Genomic DNA, 25,626 nt, shown 5'->3' on the forward strand with positions numbered 1-25,626 from the left:
CAGCTATTTGGACACGTGCTTTCATGCTGATATCCATCTGACCCCCCCGCCTGATCAGTGAAGGACGCACAAGAGCTCGCCGAAAGTGGGAAGGGGGAATGCACAGAGTTACACTGTATGGCATCCTCCAACAGGCACTTCTTGCAAAAAGAAATTGACAAAGAGGATACATTTGAAAAGACAATTTGGACGCTTAATACTTCTTTATACTTTTAATAGCTTTCATATTCAAGTTAAATAGATTTCCATTGGTCATGTACAATGTATAAACATTGTTGGACATGTACATCGCTGCTAATCATTTGTACCGGGAATTTAACTGTTCTACGAGGTCTGCTTTCGGTGGACAGGGCACTCTTGCAATGTTTTGTGGCAATGTATGTTTCCTAGGAACAAAATCATGAGCGATTCCATGAGTATGCATGTCCAACACAGTCAAAGTGAGACCTTTCACAAAATCGAATTCCATTTCCTGGTATATTGGCTTGACCACCCATTTTTTGCTTCTTTTTACAAAGGCCATTGTGTAACGAAGCATCCTAAAGTTTCTTGCCGTTCTCGATTGTTGTCTCCCCATGTTCTCGTTATGCGCTAATATCGCTAGTAATTTTCGATATTGCATCCCGTCTATGCCAAAATGCAATCTCTTGGGCCTGTACATTAGGCACGTGTTGTGGAATGCCTCCGGTGTGACATAATTCTGTGAGTCCCTTCAGGTCTCTAGAAGAAGTTTTATCAAACACGATCTTCTCAAGAGCTTTGTGTGGAGGTGAAGATGGAACCAACCACTTCTTCATTGTTTTGGAGCTCCACCAAAGATGGTTGCTGAAAGACTGGGACCACTATAAAATATTTTCAGAACCCTTTTTTTTAATTTTTATTTTTTAACCAGCCGATGTGATTTTTTTGATTGATTTGGCAACATGCCATATATCAAATTGATGGCGAATGTTTGGAAACTGCTCTTGCATGGCCTTGGCTATTGTCTGTCGGTGGCTATGAGGTCTTTTTGCAGTCCCCTCGATTGGAGATCTTCCATGGATTTTATAAAACCATGTTTCTCCATGGCCACTGAGGATTTACATTCGGACACCTGCACGACCACCATACTCACAATTCTTTTAGTTTTCATGTCCTGAAAGTGGTATGTGCAGTACTTTGCTGAAAATCTGGGGCTGTCACACTGTCCATCACCAGCTAGCCTGAACCGTGTGCCACAGTATGTCCTTTCAATAGACATTTGTTCAATTTTCTAGGCTTGACTAATAGCGGGGAATAAAAATTCTCTTTGTTGTTTGTAGGACTGTTTTTTAGAAAGGAACTCAAGTCCAACAAATTGACAGAAACTGGACAACTTACTAAAAGTAGAGCCACTGAAAAGTAAAGCTGCTGCACACAGTAGATTTTCAGCTCGCACTTTGCCCAGCATCGGTTGAGCGGACCATGAAAATGTACCATGGAGTTGGGTACAGGTAGCTTGTGAAACACGAGTCACATTCACCAATGGCTCCCTGCATATTTTCCCCCTCACTGGATGGACACATTTCAGCATCAGCATCAATATAACCTCTACCAGGCAGCTGTCGAATACAATGTATTTGTGCTCCTTTATTAGACGATCATCCTGCATGAATGTGGTTTGTGACTCGGCTGTTGTGGACATATCAGCCAAACTGGACACACTGTAGTCGAGATCTTTGGCAAGTTCCTAGGTTAGTTGCGTAGAAGCTTCAGTCTCTGTTAGTTCCGCTTGCGTTATTTGCACACGAATTGGAGAAACCATCAATGTCGATTGTTTATTGGTTGGACCTTTTTTTGCAGGTGTAGATTGTGTGAAGTGGTCAATGAGTAATTCAAAAGCATCTTCTTTATATTCAGTTTCATCTTCCTCTTGTCGAGTTCTCACATTGTAGCAATGGTCCAACAACACTTTGTTTGCTTCACCGGTCACATTCAATTCATTTTCTGGCCATTGGGCATAAGCATTTCGAGTCTGCTTATTGACTGGACAACGCTGCGCCTCAACTAATAGTTGCTCCAAGGTGAAATCTGTTTGGCAAGCAGCATCTTTGGTTTCATTTGTTGTCTGTGTCTTTATACTTCTTTTCCTTCTGGGCCTCTCGGAGATGGGTTGTAAAAACATGTTCAATGTAAATCCAACATACAGTATATAGCACTTTAGATAATAAAAACATGTTATGAAGACAACACCAACCCAAAACACTTTTAGTAAACAAAATTGTTGTTAAGTTACCCTTGTTTACTTGATTTTCTGTGAAACCATGCTCTTCAATGTAACGACGGCACCAGCAAGCCGATCCACCACCTGTGATTCATGTGCCTCCTCTTCAAATTCCTGACCTTGTATACATTCCTTGAATAGAATATTCATAAAAATAACAAAAGTCAATCATATTTGAACTGTCTTTCATCGCACACATTGCTTACATACATACATAACCTCGTAAACTGTGTACGTCATTTAGTCAAAAACGACATTTTGAATTTCATTCGATTGATTGGAAGTGTACTCGATCAGAGATCACCGTGCAAAACCTACTGATTGTAATGTTGCACTCAAACATTTTGTATTGTATTCTGCATTATGGTACAAATTGGAACATTAGAACTGAAATGATAAAAGTTGAAACACTGCACGTTTATGTGAATGTCACTGTCTAATAGTATCCGATGTAGGATTTACTTTCTTTCATTCAAGGGAACTGTCATTACGCATACCTCATACTCTGGACCAACTCCAAAGGATGATGTAATTGCAGTTGAAGTACCAGCATCCCCTTGTAACACTGTACTTGTTTTAGTATGGATGAAAACAGTGAAATTGAACAGAGACAATAGGATGCAGACAATTGTACATGTAAATAGAAACCCATAAATGAAACATTATGTAAACAAATGACAGGTTACGTAAACTATTTCATATCATTTAAAATTCCATGCATAATGCATTAGCGTAATCGAAAAGCGATATAAAACTACCTGATAGGCGCTCAAAGTTGTAGTTGACTCTGGAAAAGAAATGGATGCAGAATCTTGCTCCTTCATTTTCAGTGGATTGTCACGAAGTGGTAAAAGGGAAAATTAGATTTGCATTAGATATGTGGGAAGATCCAACTCTCAATAAAATGAACTTCTGCAAGTCTGTATGGCTCACCATTGGTATACTGGACGTGTCGGTGATGTCGTCACTAGCGAGGGTCTGTGCTTCAGTCAATATGCTCACCTAAAAGAATTGACATGTGAAGCAACTGATTATGAAAAGTTTATGCTTATTTCGAAGGGCACTATGGCATAGTTTTCAATGTACATAATTAGTTTCTATGATGCTCCTAAAACAGGGACAGATGTGCAGCAAAATGGGGTATAGTTATAAAGTAATACAATCTGGTAAATATGCAAAATTATAGTTGGAAACATTTACACCGAAAGCACCAATCCGTTCATGTAGTTAACTGTTCAGTACTCCAAGGCCTGCAGCGAATTCATCATCCGGAACTCACCTGGTTCCGCATGTGCATTAATAGAGTTGGAATTGCATTTGGAAGCAATTTACGAGATGTTCTGAGTAGATTCTTTTTAGTGTATAGATGCGGAATCGATTGGCCCTCAAGTCCCCCAAGGCATCCTGGGCTCTTCTTTCAATTTCGCCCGGCGGAAATCCACAATATCTGACCCATTCTCTTATTAGATCTATATTCCTCGGGAATGTATGCTTTATTGTGCCCTTAGGTTTGTCATGGGTCTTAGACCGGCAACCGTACACCATACAAGCAGGCATTCTTGGAAAAATCTGTAAAAAAAAAAAAAGAAAAAGTACACATAGTTACAAAAATGTTTTACATGAATGCGTGAGAAAGATGGAATTATATCAAAGTTTTCTATGCAATGTTTGTTTTGGTCACAGAAGCAAAACCTGTGTAGCGTAGTCGAATATACACTAGGATAACCTTCATACCGAATTGATTGATGGGACGCAAATCGTAACGTGTTACTTGTCCGTTGAATGTACTTTCATGCATCAAAGGGAAACGTGCTTATAGACCTGGTCCGCGAAGGATGCAATTCTATCCCAATTGACACTGATGACATTTGCTATATATCGAGAACAGAACAAATTAAACAGAAGACAATCATAAAGGCAATGAGATGAATGAACATTACACTACTGGGTACATTCGTTCTAAATAGTTAGAAATTTAGAGCTCAAAAAGAGATGATTGGGTGATCTGTCCTTACCCTGACTAACAATTATATTCAGCAAGCAGGGTATTTGGTAGCAGGAGAACAGGTAGCGCAATCAACTTCCAGTGCTCACAGATGTTCTCAATTAGCACCATCACAAGTTGACTTGCAGTGCTCACAGATGTTCTCTGGATAAATATTGAATGTCCACAGGGTCCAATCTGGCAGTTCACCTTAGGGCGATGCAGCAACAGATAAGATTAGCACAAGATGGCCACGCGCAGCTGCTTGATTTCGCATGTGTAAAAGTGAGGAAAACTAAGGTACGGTGCATAGGAAATGTTTTGACAATCAATCAACGTATGTTTCAAACCACAACCAGCTTCTCCCCTCGCCGGTTTCTGCTGTGTATCCAGAGTATTGGGGCCCCCAGGCAGCCTCACCTTTAGTATGCGCGTGGAGCGATGCATTGTCCTTTCTTCCTGGCCCCTCTTCTGTCACCTGTCAGTGCTTGGGTCACCTCGGCGCCGGGTGGTTGCTCCCTAGAACCCTGTGTTGGCGGTGTCTTTTGCTCCTTCCTACCCTGGCTCTCTGAGACAGATTGGTGCCAGCGGAGCCCCCCGAAGTGCCTGGTGTCTCGGGATCCCTCTAGGTCGGCCCGTCTCTCCTTGATGGCTCGGACCTGCCTCTGGAGTACCCTCTTACTCTTTTCCTTTCTGTGCGTCTGTACTGCGGAGCTGCGGCCGCATAGCACTGCATGCCCTTCGGCCGCATAGCACTGCATGCCCTTCCCTCGGCCATGCTGCATTTTGTATTTTGCCCTCTGTCAGTGGTTGTTTGGGCCTCCTCTTGGGGCTATGGCCCGTGTTGATCTCCGTGTTGATGTGGGGTGTGGTGCCCTTCCCCCACATCTCCTGGGTTCCCGCTCTATGGAGGTCGTTGCTCTTGGCCAGGCCGTCGAGCGGGGTCCTTCCTAATTGATTTTTACTAGGTTCCGCCGCGGACACGGTCGCATTTGGCGGCTCCAACTGCCTCTCCAGTCTTTTATGGTTCCATACCAGCAGTGACACTGTGAATCGCAGTCTGGAACTGCTCTATTTCATCTATTCCCGCCCGCCTGGAGGAGCAACACGTTGGGCAGCCATTGCCTTCCGCGCCCCCTAGTGGGCTCCCTTTTTCTTTTGTTAAATTTTCTTTTGAACATTTTTTTTTTCAGGATTAAAATGCACATTAATCAATAACATTTAATAGAAATAAGAGTCATTTCACAAGGATAAACTCACGCCCAAAGAGAGTGATCAACCATTGCCAGAAGGGTAGGTTGCAAATCTAATTTTAGGTTGATTGATATGGCCGATTGCAAGCAGAACAGCAAGTAAGTACTTGAACTCAATAGGACCAATTCAGGCCGGGCAGTGCCGAGCAACACTGCTTCATTTGACAAATCGCAGCAGAGTTCTCGGGTTTCAGATTGCAGATTTCAGGAAGGGGCAGTGGCAACGAAAAACAGGACAACAGCCCTCTGCACTGCTGCCCAGGGACAGGGATTTTTAATTCATGGTTGGGGCATTCTACCTTTGGGCTCTCCGCAGGGCAATAGCCCAATCTGCCAGCTGCATCGGCAAGACTGACTTGTCAAGCCTTTACAGTTTATTTTGTAAGGTAATGGGGTACCACACACCCCATAGGCTGTTTGCTATTTGTCTGCATTAATACATCATTTTATGACTAATAGCATTGATTAACTGATGTAAAGCATCAGCTGTACACTCCGCAACCAAGAAGCCGGGTGCAGTCTATGACCTCTGACAACGGCTTGACTACTGTCAGGATGAGTCCTGAGTGAATTTTTCTGATGTCACAACGGAGGTGTAGCTTGTTCGGATTGTGATGTGTATTGGATGATCTCATTAAACCTCATATAATTCTATTGGTGTAATAATGTTGCTATGTTCTGGCTTCTTGATGCGCTAAGCGTCTTACTGTTTGATAATATTCTGAAATAACTGCACATAGAGGTACACAGGTCACTTGGATGCCCTGGGCCCTGAAGGACTCTCCTAAGAATATTTTTTTTTTTTTTTTTTTTTTTTAGAATTGGGAGGCAAGAACCCCATATTCACTTGTGCTAACGCTAACGGTTGGCCCCAAGATGAACTTATAGCATGAGTCTTCCCTGCACTACAATTGTTGTGTCTTTTTCGTTTCTTTTATCAATGCAAAATAGATACCATTAATAAACACAATTTGGTGATAGAAAATAAACCAGAGAACTCTTCAGGGAAAAAAAATAGCTGAGGCTTCATGAAGTCAGCTTATGAACATGACCTGACTTTTGTATGCATATGGGCTGGGCTGGACTGCACATCACACGTTTTTTATTTTTAGATACTGCACAGCAAAGAAAATTGGATTGAAGGCTTGCAGAGTGGCATTTCATTGTTTAAGGATTTAAAATGCAATTTCTTTTTATAAAGTGCTTAAATTGTAATTAAGCTTACAATAACATAACTTATGGATTGCATCATGTTTTGTGATTCGGCAATTTGCAGTTGAAAATACTAACTGTTGATGCAGTTAAATCTTCATTAGCACTTTAGAAGCCAGTCAAGCCTCCTAATAGTTCTAGACTTTAACACCTACTTTAACGCAGTAAGTTTAAAAATGAATCCAGGAGTTTGTTTGAGCTGACATTTGTATTAATGTGTGCAATGTAATGTGTAAATGTGTGAGGCATTCAGAAGGCATCCAAATGTGTCATTTAGATTTGAAGATTTTGTACAGCCCCTTCATGTTACATAAAAAAATGCTTGATCATTTCAAAAACATTATGTTGGACTACATCTGATTGCGGATTCCGCCTTCCAGACATTTTGTGATTTTTGAACTTACACATGGGTGGTAATGTTTTTATAAGAAGGAAAGTGGGTGTTTGGGAACTTAGAGGAGCCATTACCTCTTATAGTTGCATTTCAGTGTGCTCCTTGCTGCTTGCATGAGCAAAGAAACTCCTAAAATCGTGTAATAATGTACTTTTGCTTGCCACTCCTTACCATGGATAGGCCAAATCTGAGCAAGTTTTCGTACTCTGTCAGTACTCTTAATGCCTCCTGATTTCTTCCAATCGTCAAAGTACTCATTGGTGAACCACTCCATGTTTTTGCTCTGCTCGATACCCTGCAATTATGAGAATTTGCGTTGAGTGCAATACTCTGAGATGATAGTACGAACCTTAATAATCACCCAAATTTCATCTTATTGTCCTACCATTTCCTTTTCATTTTGGCTTATTTTCTCAAAGTAAAATAGATACCATTTAATAAACATGATTTTGTGATCGTAACAAAATACTGAGATCTCTTCTAAAATGTTCTTTGTGCTTGATGAAAATCTAAATAACAATTGTGAAGACTCCTGTCTAAAACCAGAAATTGATGGGTTACTAGGGATAAGGGGGAAGTAGACCGCTTGTTCTTTTCCTAAGGTGTGCTTAAATACCAGCGATTGAATTCAAGCTTATTCTCTTAGGGAAATGGACCTTGCAGAAGCTCTGGAAGCAGGAGGCTGTGATCTTGAAACCGTTCGAAACATTATTCAAGGGGGGCCACTGCCTACTGAACTCCGAGCCAAAGTATGGAAGGTAAGCCTACAGAAATGTGGTGTGTTTTTGTTCTAGTTCAGGAATTTGCGACACATGAATGGGGATATGGGAGTTAACTTTTGACTGTTGTCTATTCAGTCCTTGTTGGAAACTGTGTCCTACCACTCTTTTGGCTTTTTTTTGGTTGAACTTCTTTCAACCAAAGGAAGATTATTTCCTTTAGCATCTGAGAGGTAGAAACATGGCCAGATAGTGTACAATAATAGTGTAGCTCTTCTGCAGCCAAGCTTTGCTACCTTTCATGTCCCTAAATGCAGTGAGCCTCACTTCCTCTCATCGCTGAAAGTAGCTCCTGCGGAAGTAAACTCCCATCTGCCTAGCGATAGCCCCCAGTGCCCACATGGATGTGCCGCTGCATCCTTTAATTAAATATCCGAGGGGATCATTCCTACAGACGTGCAATGTGGCACTGCTGCAAAGATAGCTGGCACTGCTCCGAGTAGTGTCGCATGTCAGCCATTGACAGAAGGATCTTCGCCTGCTCTTGCTTGAGTGTTTGGCACACAGGTTGGGACTTTGTGTGGGCTTTTGCACAACCAGCACAGATGCTCACGCTCCTGTGCTCTGGATAACTAGGAAAAGGCTTCATGATGTGTGAGTATGTGTCCGTGCTCCAAGCAGGAATGGAGCCAGGTGGGGAAGCTTAATGTGAGGAAAACTACTGGAGTGTTCCTTCTCTCCTTTGGAGTGGTTGGGTTGTTCCCCATCTAATTTGGATGTCCCTCCTCCATCCCACAACCCAACCCACCTCTGTGTGCCTGTTACAAGATGGCACCTCTGGATCCTCGTACAACTAAAACTTGATGTATGAAGATCTGGGAAACTGAGGTTGACTTTGGTAAAGGCCGATTTGACCGACAAAAAATGGTCGCAATGACCAAAAGTTCTAAAAATGCTACCACCAAAGGTTCAATCACCAAAATTTCGAACCTTTGGTGGTAGCATTGTAAAAAAAAAAAACGGGGGCTGCGGTGTTGTCATGGTATAGTGAGCGGGGGTTGCGGGTGACACCCCTGCAGCCTTCCATTAAAAAAAAAAACAAAGAAATGGACCATGTGGCACCGGTTCCCGATCAGGAACCCAGTGTGAAGATGAAGGTAAGTGGTGTTTGTTTATGTTGGGGGTGTAGGTGGGGATGTGCTGAGGGTGTGGGTGGGGGGTGTTATGGTTGTGTTGTGGGTGTGAGTATGTATGTGTGTTCGCATGAGAAGGGGGCAAACTTTTGGTAGTTCGCCACTTTCTCATGCAAACGTTTCGGCCACAGTAGTTTCTACCGCGGCCAAATCACTTACATTCTTGAGTTTGGCATGAACTGGGCTAACGCCATAGGAAAAACACACTAAAGCTTGCTGGTGCGCAGGTGTTCTCTTGGTGTTGTACAATTCAAGCTCATTCCCCCCCCCCCCCCAGGCACCTCCCCCTACGAGCCTTCCATGTCGGGATGCGTTGAACGGTTCTGTGTCATCTGGTCCCATGCATTGGGATACTTTGCAGTGGTCTAACTTTATAGAGCTGAAGAGCAACATAGGTGGGGAGCGGTTGTCTGGGTGTCCCTGCCTCCTTGCACCTGCAGCTGGATCATGACCAGCATGATTTTGAATTGGGGGGTGGGGGACTCAAGATTTACGGTCATCAAGTCCTCTGCAGTGTCTTCTGGTGAGCCTTTTAGTGGATCCAGCGCCCCCAAAGTTGCTATTCATCCGCTTAAATAACATGAAAAATTACACAAAGTTTGGCTTTTCTTGAGGTTGGTCTAGCTGGCGACTCCTTAAATAGCCATTTGATTTACAAAATGCATAGTTGTGTTGGACGTTCAAATAAACAGTGTGTCGCGTCTCAATGGAGTTTGGCGTAGAAAAACCAAAATCCTGCCACATCCAACAGAAAAGCAAAAGAAAACTCCTGGAGATCTGCGACAGTAATTTTTAGGTTTCATGGGTCTGATCCCATTATTCACGTAAGAGACAGGAGCCGACGTGTGTGATTGAGAACTTCTCTTACGTGAATAATGGGATCAGATCCATGATGTACTACCATAGGAATTTGTAACGACACCTCAAGAAATATGATTTTGCCCTGATTTGAAAAAGGCTACCTCTAGCCGAAACACGTGTCATCAGCAGGGGCACTACGTGCTATAAGATTTCAAATACAGTTTGAAACCTAAAAATTATCGGAACAGATCTCCAAGAGGTTTCTTTTGCTTCTCTTAAATAACATGTTCCCCTTGTTTGACAGAAAAAGGTTTAGGCAGAAGCAAATTCAGCGTCCCTATGCAGAATGCACACATCCCTAAAATGTCACATCCCAAGGCAAAAGATACTGGGTCGGCAAACATTAAAGATCTGATGCAAGTGCAAGTCTATTTGGGGACAAACTACCGTCCAGGTCCTGTGTCTGGTACCATAGTGGCAGAACCTAGTAAGGGACAAAATGTTTGACTGGCTACATTCTTCTGTCTGGGATTCAGGGGATTAAAAAAGAGCTATTCTTTTTAAGATGGACCTCACCAAGAGCATAGTGAAATTAATATAATTGTTTTTTTATAACACGCTTAATACTGAAGAGGTTTCTAAGCGCAGTCCTGGGATGAGAACTTCTCTTGCTCTGCGTCACCTTGCTCCCAGGATGAGTGCGTTGCCACAGAGTTCTAATACCTGTGTAGGAGAGTACATTCCTTTTTTAAGAGGGTTGACACTGTCAAAATGTGTGTATCGGGGGCATGATGATGTACCTTCCTTAAAAGTTGCCACACTTTAAGCTCAGTATAAGAAGTGAAGGGCACCGAAATACCTGAATCAGAAAAATAACAGTAGAAGTAGCAGATGCCATTATAGAAGTTTATATGTATGACTTTATCACATGGATACTCGGATGATTTGTACCGCGTCCTTCATTGCACACAGAATGTACTTGCAGGTTAAGTGAATCAAAGGCTTCCTCCCAGAAAGTCTTTATCAACATGCACACTTTTTGCATAAAGAGAGGTCATGCTGAAGGTTTGAAATACTAAAATACAATTTCGAGGGGCAAAACACAAGCTGTTCAAAATGGTATGAAATCCTGCTGAAGCAAGACCTTCAACACAGAAAATACCATATCAAACAAGTGAAGCCTGAGAAATTGGACTGCCTGGGGAGCCCAGTTGACAATTATCTCTGACCCTCACTGTCGCAATTTTTGCCCCCCTCTCTGCCCCTTGTTGGGGTAACAGCACTGTTTACCCTACACTCTGCTTTGCTCTTAGTTTGTTCCTTATGTGTATTTTTTTGAGTAGCTAGACCCAATGGCTTACAAGTCATGGACAGTGTTTTATTTGTGTTTGGGGCCTGTGTGCACCTCGGCGGAAGGTGGGTGGAGATCAAATGGGTGAAATTAAACTCCTGTGGCTGCTAGTTGTGGGGAGGGAGGTAGGTGGAGTGTGATGATTGATAGTGTTTTATTTTATGGCGTGCTGAGGGCTCAGTCAGACAAAGGGACTGGGGCAGTGAACCCAGTTTCAAACTTTGTGTATTACTACTCAAAAGTGAATCCTATGTGCTGAATTATGGGGTGAGGTGAGCTTTGTAGGAAAATAAATGAGTGGAAGAAGGGAGTGAAGGGCCGAGCACAAGTTCATTGATAGTAAATGATAATTGCATTCTGGTCCTTTTCATCTATACAAAGGGACACTTTCATTTTGCTTGTTATTGGACCTTTGGCAGGAACATTTTTTTATAGCGCAGAAACCAGGATCACAAATAAGATTAGACTATGACGACAATCAAAATAATAACCCTGGATGTGAAATCACTCAACTCCCTCTTGTAAAAGGTCACTGCTCCACAGATTGCATAACCTAGAAGCCTTTGTGGCAGTACGCCAGGAAATGCACTTTAGTGGAAAGTGCATGAGTAGTTCGACCTCAGAAAATGGTTGCCATTGCAGTATTTCTCTTGGAGGGGTGAAATAAATATGGAGTTGTTGACTTTGTGACATAACAGGAATAGCTTTGAGGATTAGTATTGAGAAAACTGATCATCTCCGTAACTCGAGCGGCGTATTCGCCATGTTTGTTGCCATATAGATGTGGGGAATAAAGAGATGATTACTATCGCTATTTTACATGTTTGTGGCTGTCATTACTAAGCCCCGCCCACCAACTACCCAGACTCCATAAAATCACCAGGCCGTGCACACCAGTGGGAAGTACCAGTGGAGTACTGCTTAGTCGCTGGAGTTCTGTTCAAGGAAATCCCATTTTTGTGATTACTATCGCTATTTTACCTGTTTGTGGTGGTCATTACTATGCCCCGGTCACCAACTACCCAGAATTTTATAAAATCACAACGCCGCAGTACCGGTGAAGTACCGCTTAGCCGCTGGAGTTCTGTTCAAGGAATTCCTATTTTTGTGCTTCACTATCCAATTTGGGACGCTTTGTGCTGCACGGCAACTTATATAATATTTAATGCTATATGTTTTCTGTGTTTCTCGTAGATTACTATAGCTATTTTACCTGCTTGTGGCTGTCATTTCTAAGCCCCGCCCACCAACTACCCAGAATTCATAAAATCACCAGGACGTGCACGCCAGTGGGAAGTACCAGTGAAGTACCGCTTAGCTGCTTGGCTGTGTGGCCTGCGGCGAGCGATAACCTCCCGGAATAGCTGTAAACCAGCATAAAGGCGTCCTGCGAATTCTGGTAGCCGATTGGGATACTTCAATTCTTTCTCCGGCTCATTCAAAATCTTATCTAGTGACGGTAAGAGCTCCCCCACCTTAATTAGTACACCACGTAAGTTAATGAGCATGCCTTCCCTCCAATACTCTCTGAAAACGAATATGCCGCCCGCATCTGAGATATCGAATGTCTCCTTACAATTGAGGCGAACGCCCCAAAGACAAGTACAGACTCCGATATTGTTGAAAAAAGTGACTATCCCTAATCCTGGAATGTTACAGAAAAAGAAAAACCCGATATCGGACAATTCTGTAAAACGGGCGTATCTGAAACAACACTACCAGAGGTAGAGATAAGCAGCCCCCAATTTACTGTTAATACCGAATTGCAATGCCACACAGCACAAAAACTCCCATTTGTGATTACTGACTAGCTCGTTGCTGCAGGCTTTACTGATACCCAGCTTGATCATCCTATGAGAGCAATACAAATGTAGATCAGAGCTGCTCTATAATTACTTTAGACAAGCCGGTCAATAAGTTAATCCCAGTTGCCGCAAAGCACAGCAGTGAAACTGGACAGCCCCCACAATTGGGTAAGCCGTTACCGCTGGTTACATCTAATCGCGACCAAAAATTGTTGATGAGCAAAGCAGTCTAAGGCCCTTAACCCCTAAAGCTGTGGCAGTTGAGAACGAGACTGATAACAGTGTGAAATCAGTCAACCCCGTAGCTCTATCAGAAGAGCATAGTAATAGTCTATCTCAGTCACCGATTATGTTCGAAACCTCTTTACATAATTCCTCAGCTATATCAATTTCTTGTTCCCATTCTATACCACAAAAACCACTCAAACTCTGACCCTTCCCTTTCCAAAGTCAGCTCTATCTACAACACCGCTGATAGACATCATGCTGACTGCTATGAATACAGCGCTTATTTCCGTAACAAAGCTGTCTGAAACACTTGAGCATAAATTTAACATGTAATCAGACCTCATTACTGAATTGCTGAAAAGGGACACCATCCGAAGGCTAAAAGCTTCTGACATCACTGAATTTCCTCTTCATCCACTAACACCCTCAACTCTGAGGGTACCGCAAGGCATGCACCCTGCGACTGATCTTGAGATTGCAGCGCCCCGTAAAACATCCAATTCTAAGAAGTGGGTTCTACCCTCCTTTGATAAAATCATTAAACCTATTGAAGAGGAGGACCTTAATATATCATCGACCCCTCCAAAACAACTAACAATAAGGCCAGAGGTGCCTGTGTCGTCCACGAAATTGAGTAAAAAGACATACACCATTTTTGCAGTTGATAAAAATATACAAAATAATAAATTGAAGAAAAACGATTCACAAATTAAGAAAACAAAAAATTGGAATGCGATGCATCAGGCTTCAAATTCAACAGCGAAACATTTCATAAAAGCCATTAATCTACCCTCAAAAGCAAGTGTACTGGCATCAACTACTCTAGTTAAGAAATACACTAAAATCTCTCTAACAAAAAAAAAACAAAGTAACAGCTAAGGAAGTTCCAATAACGGCTTACCCTCCTGTGGATAAGTTAATCAAAGCTGTAGAAAAGCACCAAAATGGACGTAACCCAGAAGTTGTCCAACAGCCCACCTGAACAAAATTTAATTCTAAGACCACGATACCAATGCTGCCCATAGAAGCGGAGTCTCGCCTTACTACCTATGAGCAAAGGGGTTTGGTAATTCAGAAAGTGGTAAACACCTACTTGGAAACCCAACATAAGCAACACACCATTGTGCAGAAAATCTGAAAATTCTGCAGCAAATGAAGAATCAGGGAGCCTCCTATGGCATTTACTGTAAACAAGCCCTAAAATGTTAACATGTTTTGTTGAGCGGAAAATGCCTATATCTCCCTCTGTGTAGAGGCAACCAGAACAAAATAATCTGTCAATAACACTGGAGCGAGCAGATTCACACTCTTCCAAGCTCCATCAGCTCATAATGAAGTGCTGACACGGCCCATACCACAAGTATGATCTCAATAAAACAAGCGTTTATGCATCTTTGATGATATTCCGAGTTAAGAAGACATCACATCAATTGACATACACCAAGTAGAATTTCTAGATGAAAATGATCTAACAGTTACAAGATTATGGATTAAGTCTGGGGTAATCTTGAACATGATATGGAAAGCTAGAATGGAAATCTTTGATCTGGGTTTTGTGATTGCACACGCTGCCTCCGCCAATCCCTCCATGAATTTGAAAGCGACCAAAAATCCCATAACGATCCTGTTAAAAAAAATGTTAAAAAAAAAGTTTAGAAGTGGCGGGTGGATCATCACAACCCCGAAGCAGTAATCATCCAAACAACAAGACTTTCTGTTGTTGTGCTTTGCAGCCATAACAATTCAATAAACAACCCTTTGTCCAATTGCATTTGGTCAGCTGGTATACACAAGGGCACTCCCATTGAATGGCCAACTCGGATAACTTATTAAATACTTTTTATATAATTGCACTACAAGAAACTTGGTTATTATAGACCCCTCTTTGGAATGACCATCAAGTAACTCTATTACCGGCAAAACTGGCAAATAAAGGCAGCCCACTGTCAGGTTTAATAGTGACTGTCAAATTAAGTTCTGGGATAGCATTAGAACGATGGTTGACCCCAAATCATTACATTCAAGCAGTTAAAATTCAAATAATGTCAACAACAATAGCATTGATCAGTGTATACTGGGATCCAGTATGCATCACTCCCAACAGATTATTCAAAGATCTACAAATGATATTCAACCTTATATCTCAATCTACGGAGATTACAAATACCATATTATTGGGAGACTTGAACCTTCATGGGTTAGTGGAGGGGACTACTGTGACAAACCCTCTAGGTGATCGATGTATTTTTTTCATGGATCAAAGAAACATGAGAATGGTCAATGGCTCTTTATCTGGTGACCTGCCCTCCAATAGTACCTGGAGAAGGGGTACGGAAGAATCAACCATTGACTCGATCTATCTAGACAGCAACTTATTTGCAGAATTAGAGGATTTCAAAATAATTAAACAAAATTCCAGTGACCATGACGTGTTGTCTGTAAAATGGTCATGGAACTCAACCTGACTACCAGCTCTGTAGCTAAGCGTAACTCTCCGTTAATACTTAATGGAGGAAGAAACAGATTTAGGTGGAACAAACCAAAGCGAACTATGTTAAATGGGCGTCTTGGACAAATGCTAAATGCAGTGATTAAAAATAGCAATCTCTTAGGTGAACAATACACAACAATTTTACAACAATTTATGACATTCCCCATCGCTGTCGAAAAAAAATAAACTGCACAAATAAGCACACATTCGATCCTCAATTAAAAGCCTGAAAAACACAATTCCGATGAGAAAAGTAACTAGCCCGTCTCCTAGCTTTTTGAAAGAGAGAGGAGGTGCTAAAATCTTTAAAAAGAAAATACAAAAACTGGCTTAGAGCGTACAAAGCTGATCTATTCCAAACTGATGGAGACGCCATGTTAAAAGCAATTGCAACAAAAAATGTGGCGCAGACATGGGCCTTGCTTAAGCAACGCACTGTGACTGGGCAAACTGCCCTCCAGGTTAACAGAATCTCTGAACAGCAATGGGTAGAGCACTTTACAAACTTCTATGCTCCCTGCCAAACAGAACAGATCAACCTTTAGATAAAACATTGAACACATTCCATATAGAAATCACTGAGGAGGATATCCGTATTATATTCAGAAATGTAGTCGATCTAGAGCGCCGGGTCCTGATGGACTAAGCAACGCAATGTTTGAACATCCCCAGACCTGGACCTTTACTATATTTGATCGTATTATTCAAACCAATTGTGTACCAAAGTCCTGGAAACGCTCATTAATAATTCCGATCTATAAAAAGAGTGATCGAGAGAACCCAGTGAACTACATGCCTATTGTCTTGTTGGACGCCCCAGGGATGATTTTTGCATGGTTCATACTAAGAGATCTTAACGAATGGCTAAACAAATCTGACAATCGTGACCCCTCCAAACAGGTTTTGTGGCTGGAAGGGGCACGGCCATTCATTTAATAAAATTGACTGCATTCAAATCGCCTTGTCTGTCCTAAAAAAAGCCCCCATTTTTAGTATTTATAGACTTCCGAGTCGCTTTTGATTCCATCTTGCGCCCAATGCTCTTAAATAAATTGCAGAAAGCGAGCTGCCCTAAATCTATCATTGCCTTAATTAGGACACTAAATACTGAAACCTCAATACAAGTGAGACTCACTTTGGATGGGTTGCTATCTGCCCCAATTTCCACACACAGAGGACTAAAGCAGGGTTGCATTTTGGCCTTTAACTTCATCATTTTAGACCTCAAGAAAAAGTCATTGCTGATGCCCCCCAGCTAGGATCGCAATAAATATCATGGTGGTTGTACGCAGACGACCTAGTGCTGTTGTTTAAAACACCCAGCGGTTTACAGAAACTATTAGATACGCTAGCCTTGTACGCAAAAAAGAAAAATCATTTTCAAATCAACTTAGAAAAAACAAAAATCGTGCACTGCCCTTCCCCCAGAATGATGCAAAAATCTTATCTGGATATACCCCTGCAAATAGTTAATCACTATTCTTATTTAGGCATTAAGATAAACGATCAGATCGGCGATGAGCAGTATTTTCTGGACATTAAGAACAAACTCACTACAGCGATATTTCAGGCCAAAATCATCCATGGCAAGTATGGCAAATTCTCAGGTGTTCATCTCTGACTTAGTATAGCCTAAAAGTAGTGCCCACTCCGGTATGGGTCAGAGACCAAAAGAATCGTCGAGAATACATACTGGCAAAATCTGCAAGGCAAGTTGTGGCACTGGATTCTTAATCTCCCGCATTGCGTACTAGTTGCGATGATTTGTTTTGAACTGGTTTTGACTGCACTTGATGCTATATATGCCTGGAAGCTATGTTCCCTTTTAAGAAAATGCTTATTAACATCAAACTCAAATACCTTATTAGGCATACTAGGTGCATATATGGTCAATTCTACCCATACATTTCCTGCCACGTGGAAAATTACCACTCTTAATGTATTGGTGAGTGCGGACAGAACACTAGATCTCCTACTAAATAATCCTACACATGCAAAAGTTAAATTATATCAAGCAGACTGGATCAAAACTTTACAGATATGCTCAAAATATTGCGGCTTTAAAAACAAACCCATTTGAAATAAAAGATATCGCGTGTTGGCTGGTTAACTGACAAAAACTCCCTCACCTCTTCATAGCAGTGCAATTGTGCGGCTTAGATATAACCTGTGGCCCATACTTGATGTTTTGGCCAAATGCAGATTGATCAACATAGATGAAAACATCTGTCGATTTTGCAAAAATACTAATCAACAGGAGACTTTAAGACACCTATTTACAGAATGCTCCATGCTCAACCAAATACGGGAGCAACATCTAAAAAAAAATGTTTTAAGGATTTCTGAATTATATCTTCAGAATCTTTATGGCAGCATATCATTTGCACCAAGTATGCATCAGTAAGGTTAGCAGCAATAAGATACACTGAAACTTGATCACAAGTAAGAACGAAATAATGTTGACGGAAAAAAGCGTTATATCTTAAATATTAATTTGGATTTTAACTTGATGTAAGTTGAGCCATTTCATTAAACCATATGTATTAATTATGATGTTGTAGAATGTTTTATTGTACCTTATGTATTCATTATGATGATGTTGCAGAATGTTAGTATTTGTAGCAATAATGTTTTAATAGGTTTAGGTTTGCATTTTAATTATTAATTTGAAGTTTAACTTGATGTAACAATGCTGTTACTTTATAAATCGAGTCATTCTATTGAACTTTATGTATTAATTATGATGTTACTAATTGTTAGTCTTCCTGTAGTAATAATGTCTTATTATGCAATTGTTACATTGAAAGGTTGAATTCTTTTAACCAAATCAATAAAAAGAAATTTAAATAAATTGAGAAAACTGAAGTATAACTCAACTAGGCACACAAAATGACCATCTCAGGAAATCTACCACTGAGAAGCAGGATCCTTTTTATGAGATGTTACATACAGTAATAGCCTTTAATGAACCAGTGTTGATGGGCAATCATTTTTTTTTTAAAGTTATTCTTATTGGCTTTTTTAAAATCACATTCAACATTCCACAAATTTCCACAATCATCTAAAAAAAAAAACACCCTCCCCCTCCACCCCATTCAATATCTTGTAGCACTGTCTGTAATGTACACATTCTTGTTTCAATTAACTTTCTGGAGCATACCACTTACTAGTTTTGCAACTTTAAGTCTATCCGATTCACACAGGAAGCTGTAGTCCCAACCCAACTCGGGATTCCCAAAGAATTCAAATGGCCCTGCACATCTAATCCATCCTGTTACCCTTCTCATAACCCTGTCCCCACAATGTCTTCCTTCCCTTCCTCCTCCCATTTAGCCACCAAGCCGGTCATTCACTATGGCCTTCAATATCTCCATGATCATCAGTTTATTTTCCCAGTCCACCTTCTTCTAAAAGTCTGGTCAATCTGAACTTCGACCTGTCAGTGATTGGAAGACTCAAGAGGATTTGCAGGAGGACCAGCTCTAGTTGTTCCCAGTTACGTCTTTGATCCAGCTCAAAACCTCCACCCAGAATAACTGCATCTTTGGACATCCCCACCACATATGTATAAAGGACCCCACCTGGCCACACACTCTGGGACACCTGGGAGAGGTCTGCGGGAACATCTTTGACAGTCTGAGGGGGTCCCTATACCACCCCTGGAGGACTTTGAAGTTATGTTCGATCGTGGCCGTGAACAAGTTCCCATGGAAGGCTATCTTATATATCCGATCCCATTCTTCCCCCGATATTTCCCTGTCTTCCAGTTCTTCCCATGTTTTTTTTTTTAATGTAATGAGGACCTTTTATATAACTGTGGTACCATCCCTTTCCTACTTGTCGCGTGGTTCAGTACTGCCTCAAACATTGTTAAATTCCTTGATAGTCGCTCGTCCCACTGGGGGGCTGTAAATATCCCCTTCAGTATTAAGTAATCAAAGATTGGAATTTTCACCTGAGGCATGTCCTCCTGCAGCTCTTCTATAGTCTTAATTTGACCCCCGCAGAAAAATTGGTCAGTGCGTTCCAATTCCCCATCTCACCATTGTTGGGAAAACTTAAAGCTTTGCCTATCATGGCCTATCTGCAGACCCCAGACTGAGGTCAGGGGCAAAGGCCACATAGACAGTTTGGCAGTCACCTTTCCTCTCCTCCATATTGCCCACAGCACCCTCCGGGTCGGGTGGGTCTTCAAGTTGGGTCAGATGTCCTTTGGTGGGGCCCACAGGTAATCCCACACCTTCCTAGAATGTGCCTCCAGGGCTTTCAGAAAATACCAATACGTCCTCTGATCCTCCTTCATGTGCTCAAACATAACCTCAACTGTGAAGCCCGATAGTAGCCCTGGAGGTCATAGAGTCCAAATCCACCCTGGTCCCTTGGCAGGGTTAGATTTGATTTAGTTTCTAGCTTTCCTATTTCCCCAGATGAACCTGGACACTACTGCATTAAGTTCACTAACAAATCCCTCCGGGAGGACCACCAGAAGTGACATAAACATTTAAAGAAGGCGGGGTAGTATATTAATTTTCACCGAGGTCATTCGGCTATACCATCACTGTTTCAAATCTGATTTGATTTTATCCAACATCGTAGTGAAATTAGCCTTAACTAAGGTTGACAGCTCTCTAGTTATATTCACACCCAAATATTTAATGCTTGCCCTTTCCACCATCATCCCACATATCCTCACCTCTGGGTCTAAACCTGACTGCCCCCCTAGCCATCGGCATAACCCTAGATGTGTCTGCATTCATCTTGAGATCCGAGAATACTCCAAATTGGGAGATCTGCGAGACCAATTCCGGTAGAGATGTTTGAATATTGGACAGATGGGCTAAGATGTCATCTGCGAACAATGGGAGTTTAAATTCTGTTCCCCCACAGGTAATCCAACCCGAAAATAAAAGTTATCTAATGGCGATGGCTAATGGCTCCATCGCCAGAGCGTACAACATTGGGGAGAGGGGGCAGCCCTGACGAGTTCCCCTAGATAGTCCAGATGAATTTGTCAGCATCCCATTGCCTTGTATCCGAGCTAATGGGCTCTAGACAAGGCCGCAACCCAATTTCTAAAATTCACTCCAAAACCCAACTTCTTTAATGCCTTAAGTGCTAAGGACGAGTATGCTTGTCCTTTTTGCATAGACTTGATTGAAGCTCAGCAGTTAAGGCGTTAAGACTTCCATCATGTACTGTCATTCTATGCGGTCAAAGGCTTTTTCCGAGTTGATGGTGACCAGACCCGGCTTCCCCTCTCCCGCACCAGCATTAAGTCTATGGTTTTCCTGATGTTGTCCTGCCCTGCCTACACCTTATAAAAGCCTACTTGGTCCCCATGGATTAAAGTCGGTAGCACCCCTTCAATTCTGTTTCCCAATAATTTGCCCACGATTTTTACATCTACATTTAATAGGGAAATTGGCCTATTGGAGGAACACAAAGCTGGGTCCCTGCCCTCCTTTGGAAGCACCACAATGATTGCCCCCATCATTGTCTCTGGAAGAGATCCTTCTGCCAGGACCGCATTAAATACCCTCGCCAGATACGGGGCCAGAGATGACCTATATTGTTTTGTAAAACCACACAGAGAAGCCATCTGTTAAGATACGGCCGTGGCAATTATGGACACGGTGGCGTCTCCATAACGTGCCATCACGCTCAGCCTGCACTGGACCTTAGCGGTCTAGATGCATCCAAGATGGCCGTCGCAGCTATGTACACCCCCATAACTCAGCTCGGAGCGTTGCAGCCGTTCTGCTTCGTTCGGTTCAGACGCTCGTAGTGTCGCCATCCTCTCTGACGTTTTCGGTGAGTTTCCAGCCTTGTTTCCCTCTCAACCCCTGTCTTCGTTCTCAGACCGCCTCCGATTTGGGTTTCCTTCTCTGTATCCTCGCCTCCTTTTCTGGCGGCCATGTTCCTGTATCCTTCCAGTGGCGCTAGTAGGCTTCTTCTCCGCTGTTTCCTTTTCCCTCTGTGCGATCCCGGCTACACTTGGGATCAACCCACAAGGTGCTACTCTATCCCTGCACCAAGCTTCCGATGATCTGAGCTTGCCGTGCACATTCCACCCTGCTCATACCCCAACCTGGGACCAAACTTCTTGACAAAGGACAAGAGCTCATCTGAGGATTACAGCCTACCATTCCACTGCAGAAGCACCGTACACCATCATCACAGGGTTTTTTATTCCAGCGTCTTTTTCCCTGTATCTTTCTTTGGGGTCTGCTCGCAGGAGTCCCCTGTGCCCAAGGTATTTCTCACCTGGACAAGGTGGCCTCTGGGGGGAGCACGCCCTTAACTCCACAACCGGAAAGGGAAGAAAAAGAAGAAGCTCCAGAGCGGCAAGACAGGAAAGGAGGAGTCCTCAAGCAACTCAGCCCAAGATGCAGGTGAGGACAACAACTGGGAGGAAAGGCCAACTTTTGACAGTTTGCAACGCCAAGTGAATCCCATGGCCTCTCTAGAGCAGTAGCAAGAACTGTTAATGGCAATTCAAGGACTTACTTCGTAAGTGCAGTTCCTAAGGGCAGAGAATAACACTCTAAAACAACAATTCGCCACAAGAGAAGACGACCAGGGAGACTTTCCTCACCTACCGTTCCCCTTTGGGAAATACGATCGTAATCCCCGACAAATGGAGTTTCTGGAGGCCTGTTTGGTGTATTTTGCCTTTCGTCCTAAGGCCTACGAGACTGATCGGGCTAAAGTCGGCTTACTGGTTTCAAATCTTGTTGGGAATGCGTTGGCATGGGCCACTCCCTTTGTAGTCTAGGCCGATCCCGCAATGAATGACTATGGTTTATTAGTCCAGCACCTGAGAGCCCGCTTTGACCGGCCGGAGGTACAATATTCTACATATAAAGCTTTATTCGACATCGAACACGGATCTCGGGACATACAGTCGTACGCATACACCTTCACGAAATACGCCTTGGAGGCGGGTTGGCTGGATTCAGCACAACAGACACTTTTCAGATGAGGTTTACACAAAGAAATTAAGGTCGAGCTGGCCAGAGTATCCAGACCAGCCACGTTCCAGGAACTAGTGACGTTGTCTCTTCATCAAGAGTATAGGATGTCAGCACGAAGACAGGAGAGACGCAAGACCAGACAAGGACCTCCACCCATGATACCCCTGCCAAGTGCCTCGGAGAAGAGTACAAGCAAAGAACCCATGCAAATAGGCACTGCTCGAGGTCCTCTGACCACAGCTGAAAGGAATGACGCAAGGACCTTGGTCTTTGTATGTATTGTGGCTCCTCCTGCCATTTGTTGCGAAACTGTCCAGAAGTTCCGCCACGCCGGACGGAAAACTAGCTACCCTGACCATAGACAGGAATAATGTCTGGGAGAAGAGCAGAAATCCCTGTTATCAGACACAACCAACTAATGACAGCCAGGATTGTCGTCTCATGGTATTCGGAATCCGATTACAGATCGACTCTTCCCCTCCTATCGAAGCACTAGCCATGTTGGACTGCGATGCCGCCGGTAACTTTATGGACATTTCCTGCACAAAGGAGAAGGGCATCCCTGTATTTTCCAAACCGGATCCCATTCCCGTAGACGGCACCCCGCTAACCTCTGGTCCAATTACACTGGACACTGGTTCACTGTCGATGTCTCTGTTTCAGCATCAGGAGAAGATGTGCTTTGACTTGATAAAGGCGGCCCACTTGCCCATCATACTGGGTATGCCTTGGCTGAGACTGCACAACCCATATATCGTCTGGGCCTTAAACATGATCAGCTTTCGGTCTGAATACTTTCACCAACGCTGTCTCTCCTCCTCACCACAGGAGAAACTGCTGAAAGGGATCCAGGTTTCCCTTACAACCGCGTTTATACAAGCCCTACTGCCTCAGTACCAGAGTATGCGTTCGAGGACGTCTCTCCCCGCCTTCTACTACCTCATAGAACAGAGGACTGTTCTATCAACTTACATCCTGATCCCAACATACCTGTAGGAAGGATGTTCCCTTTGCCCCTACCAGAGAGACGCGCCTTGAAACACCATCTGGATGTCATCTTCACTAACGGTTTCATAAGGGAATCTCGGTCTCCTTTAGGCGCCTCTCTGTTCTTCATCCAAAGGAAGGAATGAGCGGACCTAGACCCTGCATACACTACCGCAGTTTGAACAGCCAAACCATCAGAGACTGCTACCATATGCCTCTCATCAAAGACGTCCTAGAAGTTGTCAGGGGGGCATCTGTTTTCACAAAACTGGATCTCCGGGGCGCCTACCACTTACTGCACATCCGAGCGGGGGATGAGTGGAAGACCGCATTTCGTACCCCGCTGGGGCACTACGAGTACCGGGTGACGCCATTCGGTCTGGCTCCTTCAGCGTTCCAGGGTTTTGTGGACAAAATATTTGCCGAACTTCTCTTCTCATTGGTTGTGGTCTATTTGGACAGTATTCTTGTGTTCTCATCCAACCTCTAATCACCAGCAACATGTCTGAGAAATATTGGAAAGACTAAGAAAGAACCATTTATATGCCAAACCAGAGAAGGTCGTCTTTGAGGCTGCGTCCGTCACCTATTTTGGTTTCATTCTTTCTGAAGAAGGTATACCGATGGATCCAGGAACATTCAAAGCAATCCAATCATTGCCCATACCCAAGAACGTCAAGGACATCCAAAAGCTTCTAGGTATAGCTAACTTTTACCAGAGGTTCATCACAGGATTCTCGGAGATCATGCTTCCCATCACCTCCCTCCTCAAGAAGGGAGCCAAGTTCGAGTGGGATGCTCAAGCCAACGCAGCCTTTCAGACCCTTAAGGACATGTTCGTGTCAGCCCCTGTACTGGTGCAACTAAATCAAGCACTCCAGTTCATAGTGGAGGCAGATGCGTCAGGAGGCGCCCTTGGCGGCGCACATCTCCAGAAAGGATCCGATGGACAAGAACACCCAGTAGCTTACTATTCCCGCACCTGAACTCCCAGCGAAAGAAACTATGCTGTAATAGAAAAGGAGCTATTAGTCATCAAACAGGCCTGCGAAGAATGGCGCCACTTACTTCAGGGTGCTGCCTATCCTTTTCTGGTGCGGACAGATCATCGCAATTTGCGTTTTCTCAGCCAAATGGAATGCAAGAACTCCTGACACGCCCGCTGGGCTTACTTTTTCGCCCAGTATGACTTTGCAATCACATACCTTCCGGGTAAAGAAAACCTACTCGCAGACGCCTTATCCCGCAGTCTGCGTGAAGAGACCAATCTCTACCCAGAACAAGAAAAGATAATGACTGGAAAGCAGAGACTTTCTTCAGCAGGTACAGAAGGCTACAATACAATCCAAGATTCCCCTTCTTCCTGGACATCCGTTAATCGAAAGACAAAAGGGTCTATTCTACCGCAAACGGGCTCTGTTTCTGCCTACAAAGGAATTGCAGTCAAAGGCTATGGCATGGTGTCACAATGTACCTACTGCCGGACACAAAGGTCTTCTCGCTACCAGCGACCTGGTTTCAAGGTATTTCTGGTGGGCCATGAAATTTCAGGACAACAAGACCTACGTAGCCACTTGCTCGACATGTGCCCGCAGCCAATACGCCACTACAAGACCAACAGGGCTGCTACACCAAATCAAGACACTGATGGGGCCCTGGCAACATGTTTCCATGGATTTTATCGTGGACTTGCCACCCTCCAGGAACAAGACAACCATGGTCATGATGGCGCAATTTTCACCATTGAGGGGTCTTGCCACGGCCCCGGAGACAGCTGTCACATTTTTGAGAGACATCATCCAGCTACATGGGATCCCTCTCTATCGTTTCTGATAAGGGTACCCAGTTTACCTCAATTTCTTTTTTTTTTTCTTCTTTTTTTTTTTTGGTCTACCGATCTCAAACCGTATCTGTTTCTGCAATCAGAAACAGGATGATTGGACAGACCTGTTAGCTCTGGTGGAGTTTGCGTACAACACTCACCATTCTGAC

At 43.2% G+C, this 25,626-nt stretch overlaps 1 protein-coding gene across 3 annotated transcripts in view; it reads left to right on the forward strand.

The window, feature by feature from the left end:
• Positions 1–25,626, forward strand: part of TBC1D23 (TBC1 domain family member 23) — a 1,631,981-nt gene that overhangs the window by 64,188 nt on the left and 1,542,167 nt on the right. For all 3 annotated transcript variants that reach the window (XM_069637239.1, XM_069637242.1, XM_069637241.1), the window contains exon 2: positions 7,732–7,843. In XM_069637239.1, coding sequence (XP_069493340.1) covers positions 7,732–7,843 — 112 coding nt within the window. The remainder of the gene's footprint in view (positions 1–7,731; positions 7,844–25,626) is intronic.

This window comes from Ambystoma mexicanum, chromosome 7p (assembly GCF_040938575.1).
Source record: "Ambystoma mexicanum isolate Mex_15411 chromosome 7p, UKY_AmexF1_1, whole genome shotgun sequence".
Lineage (NCBI taxonomy): Eukaryota > Metazoa > Chordata > Amphibia > Caudata > Ambystomatidae > Ambystoma > Ambystoma mexicanum.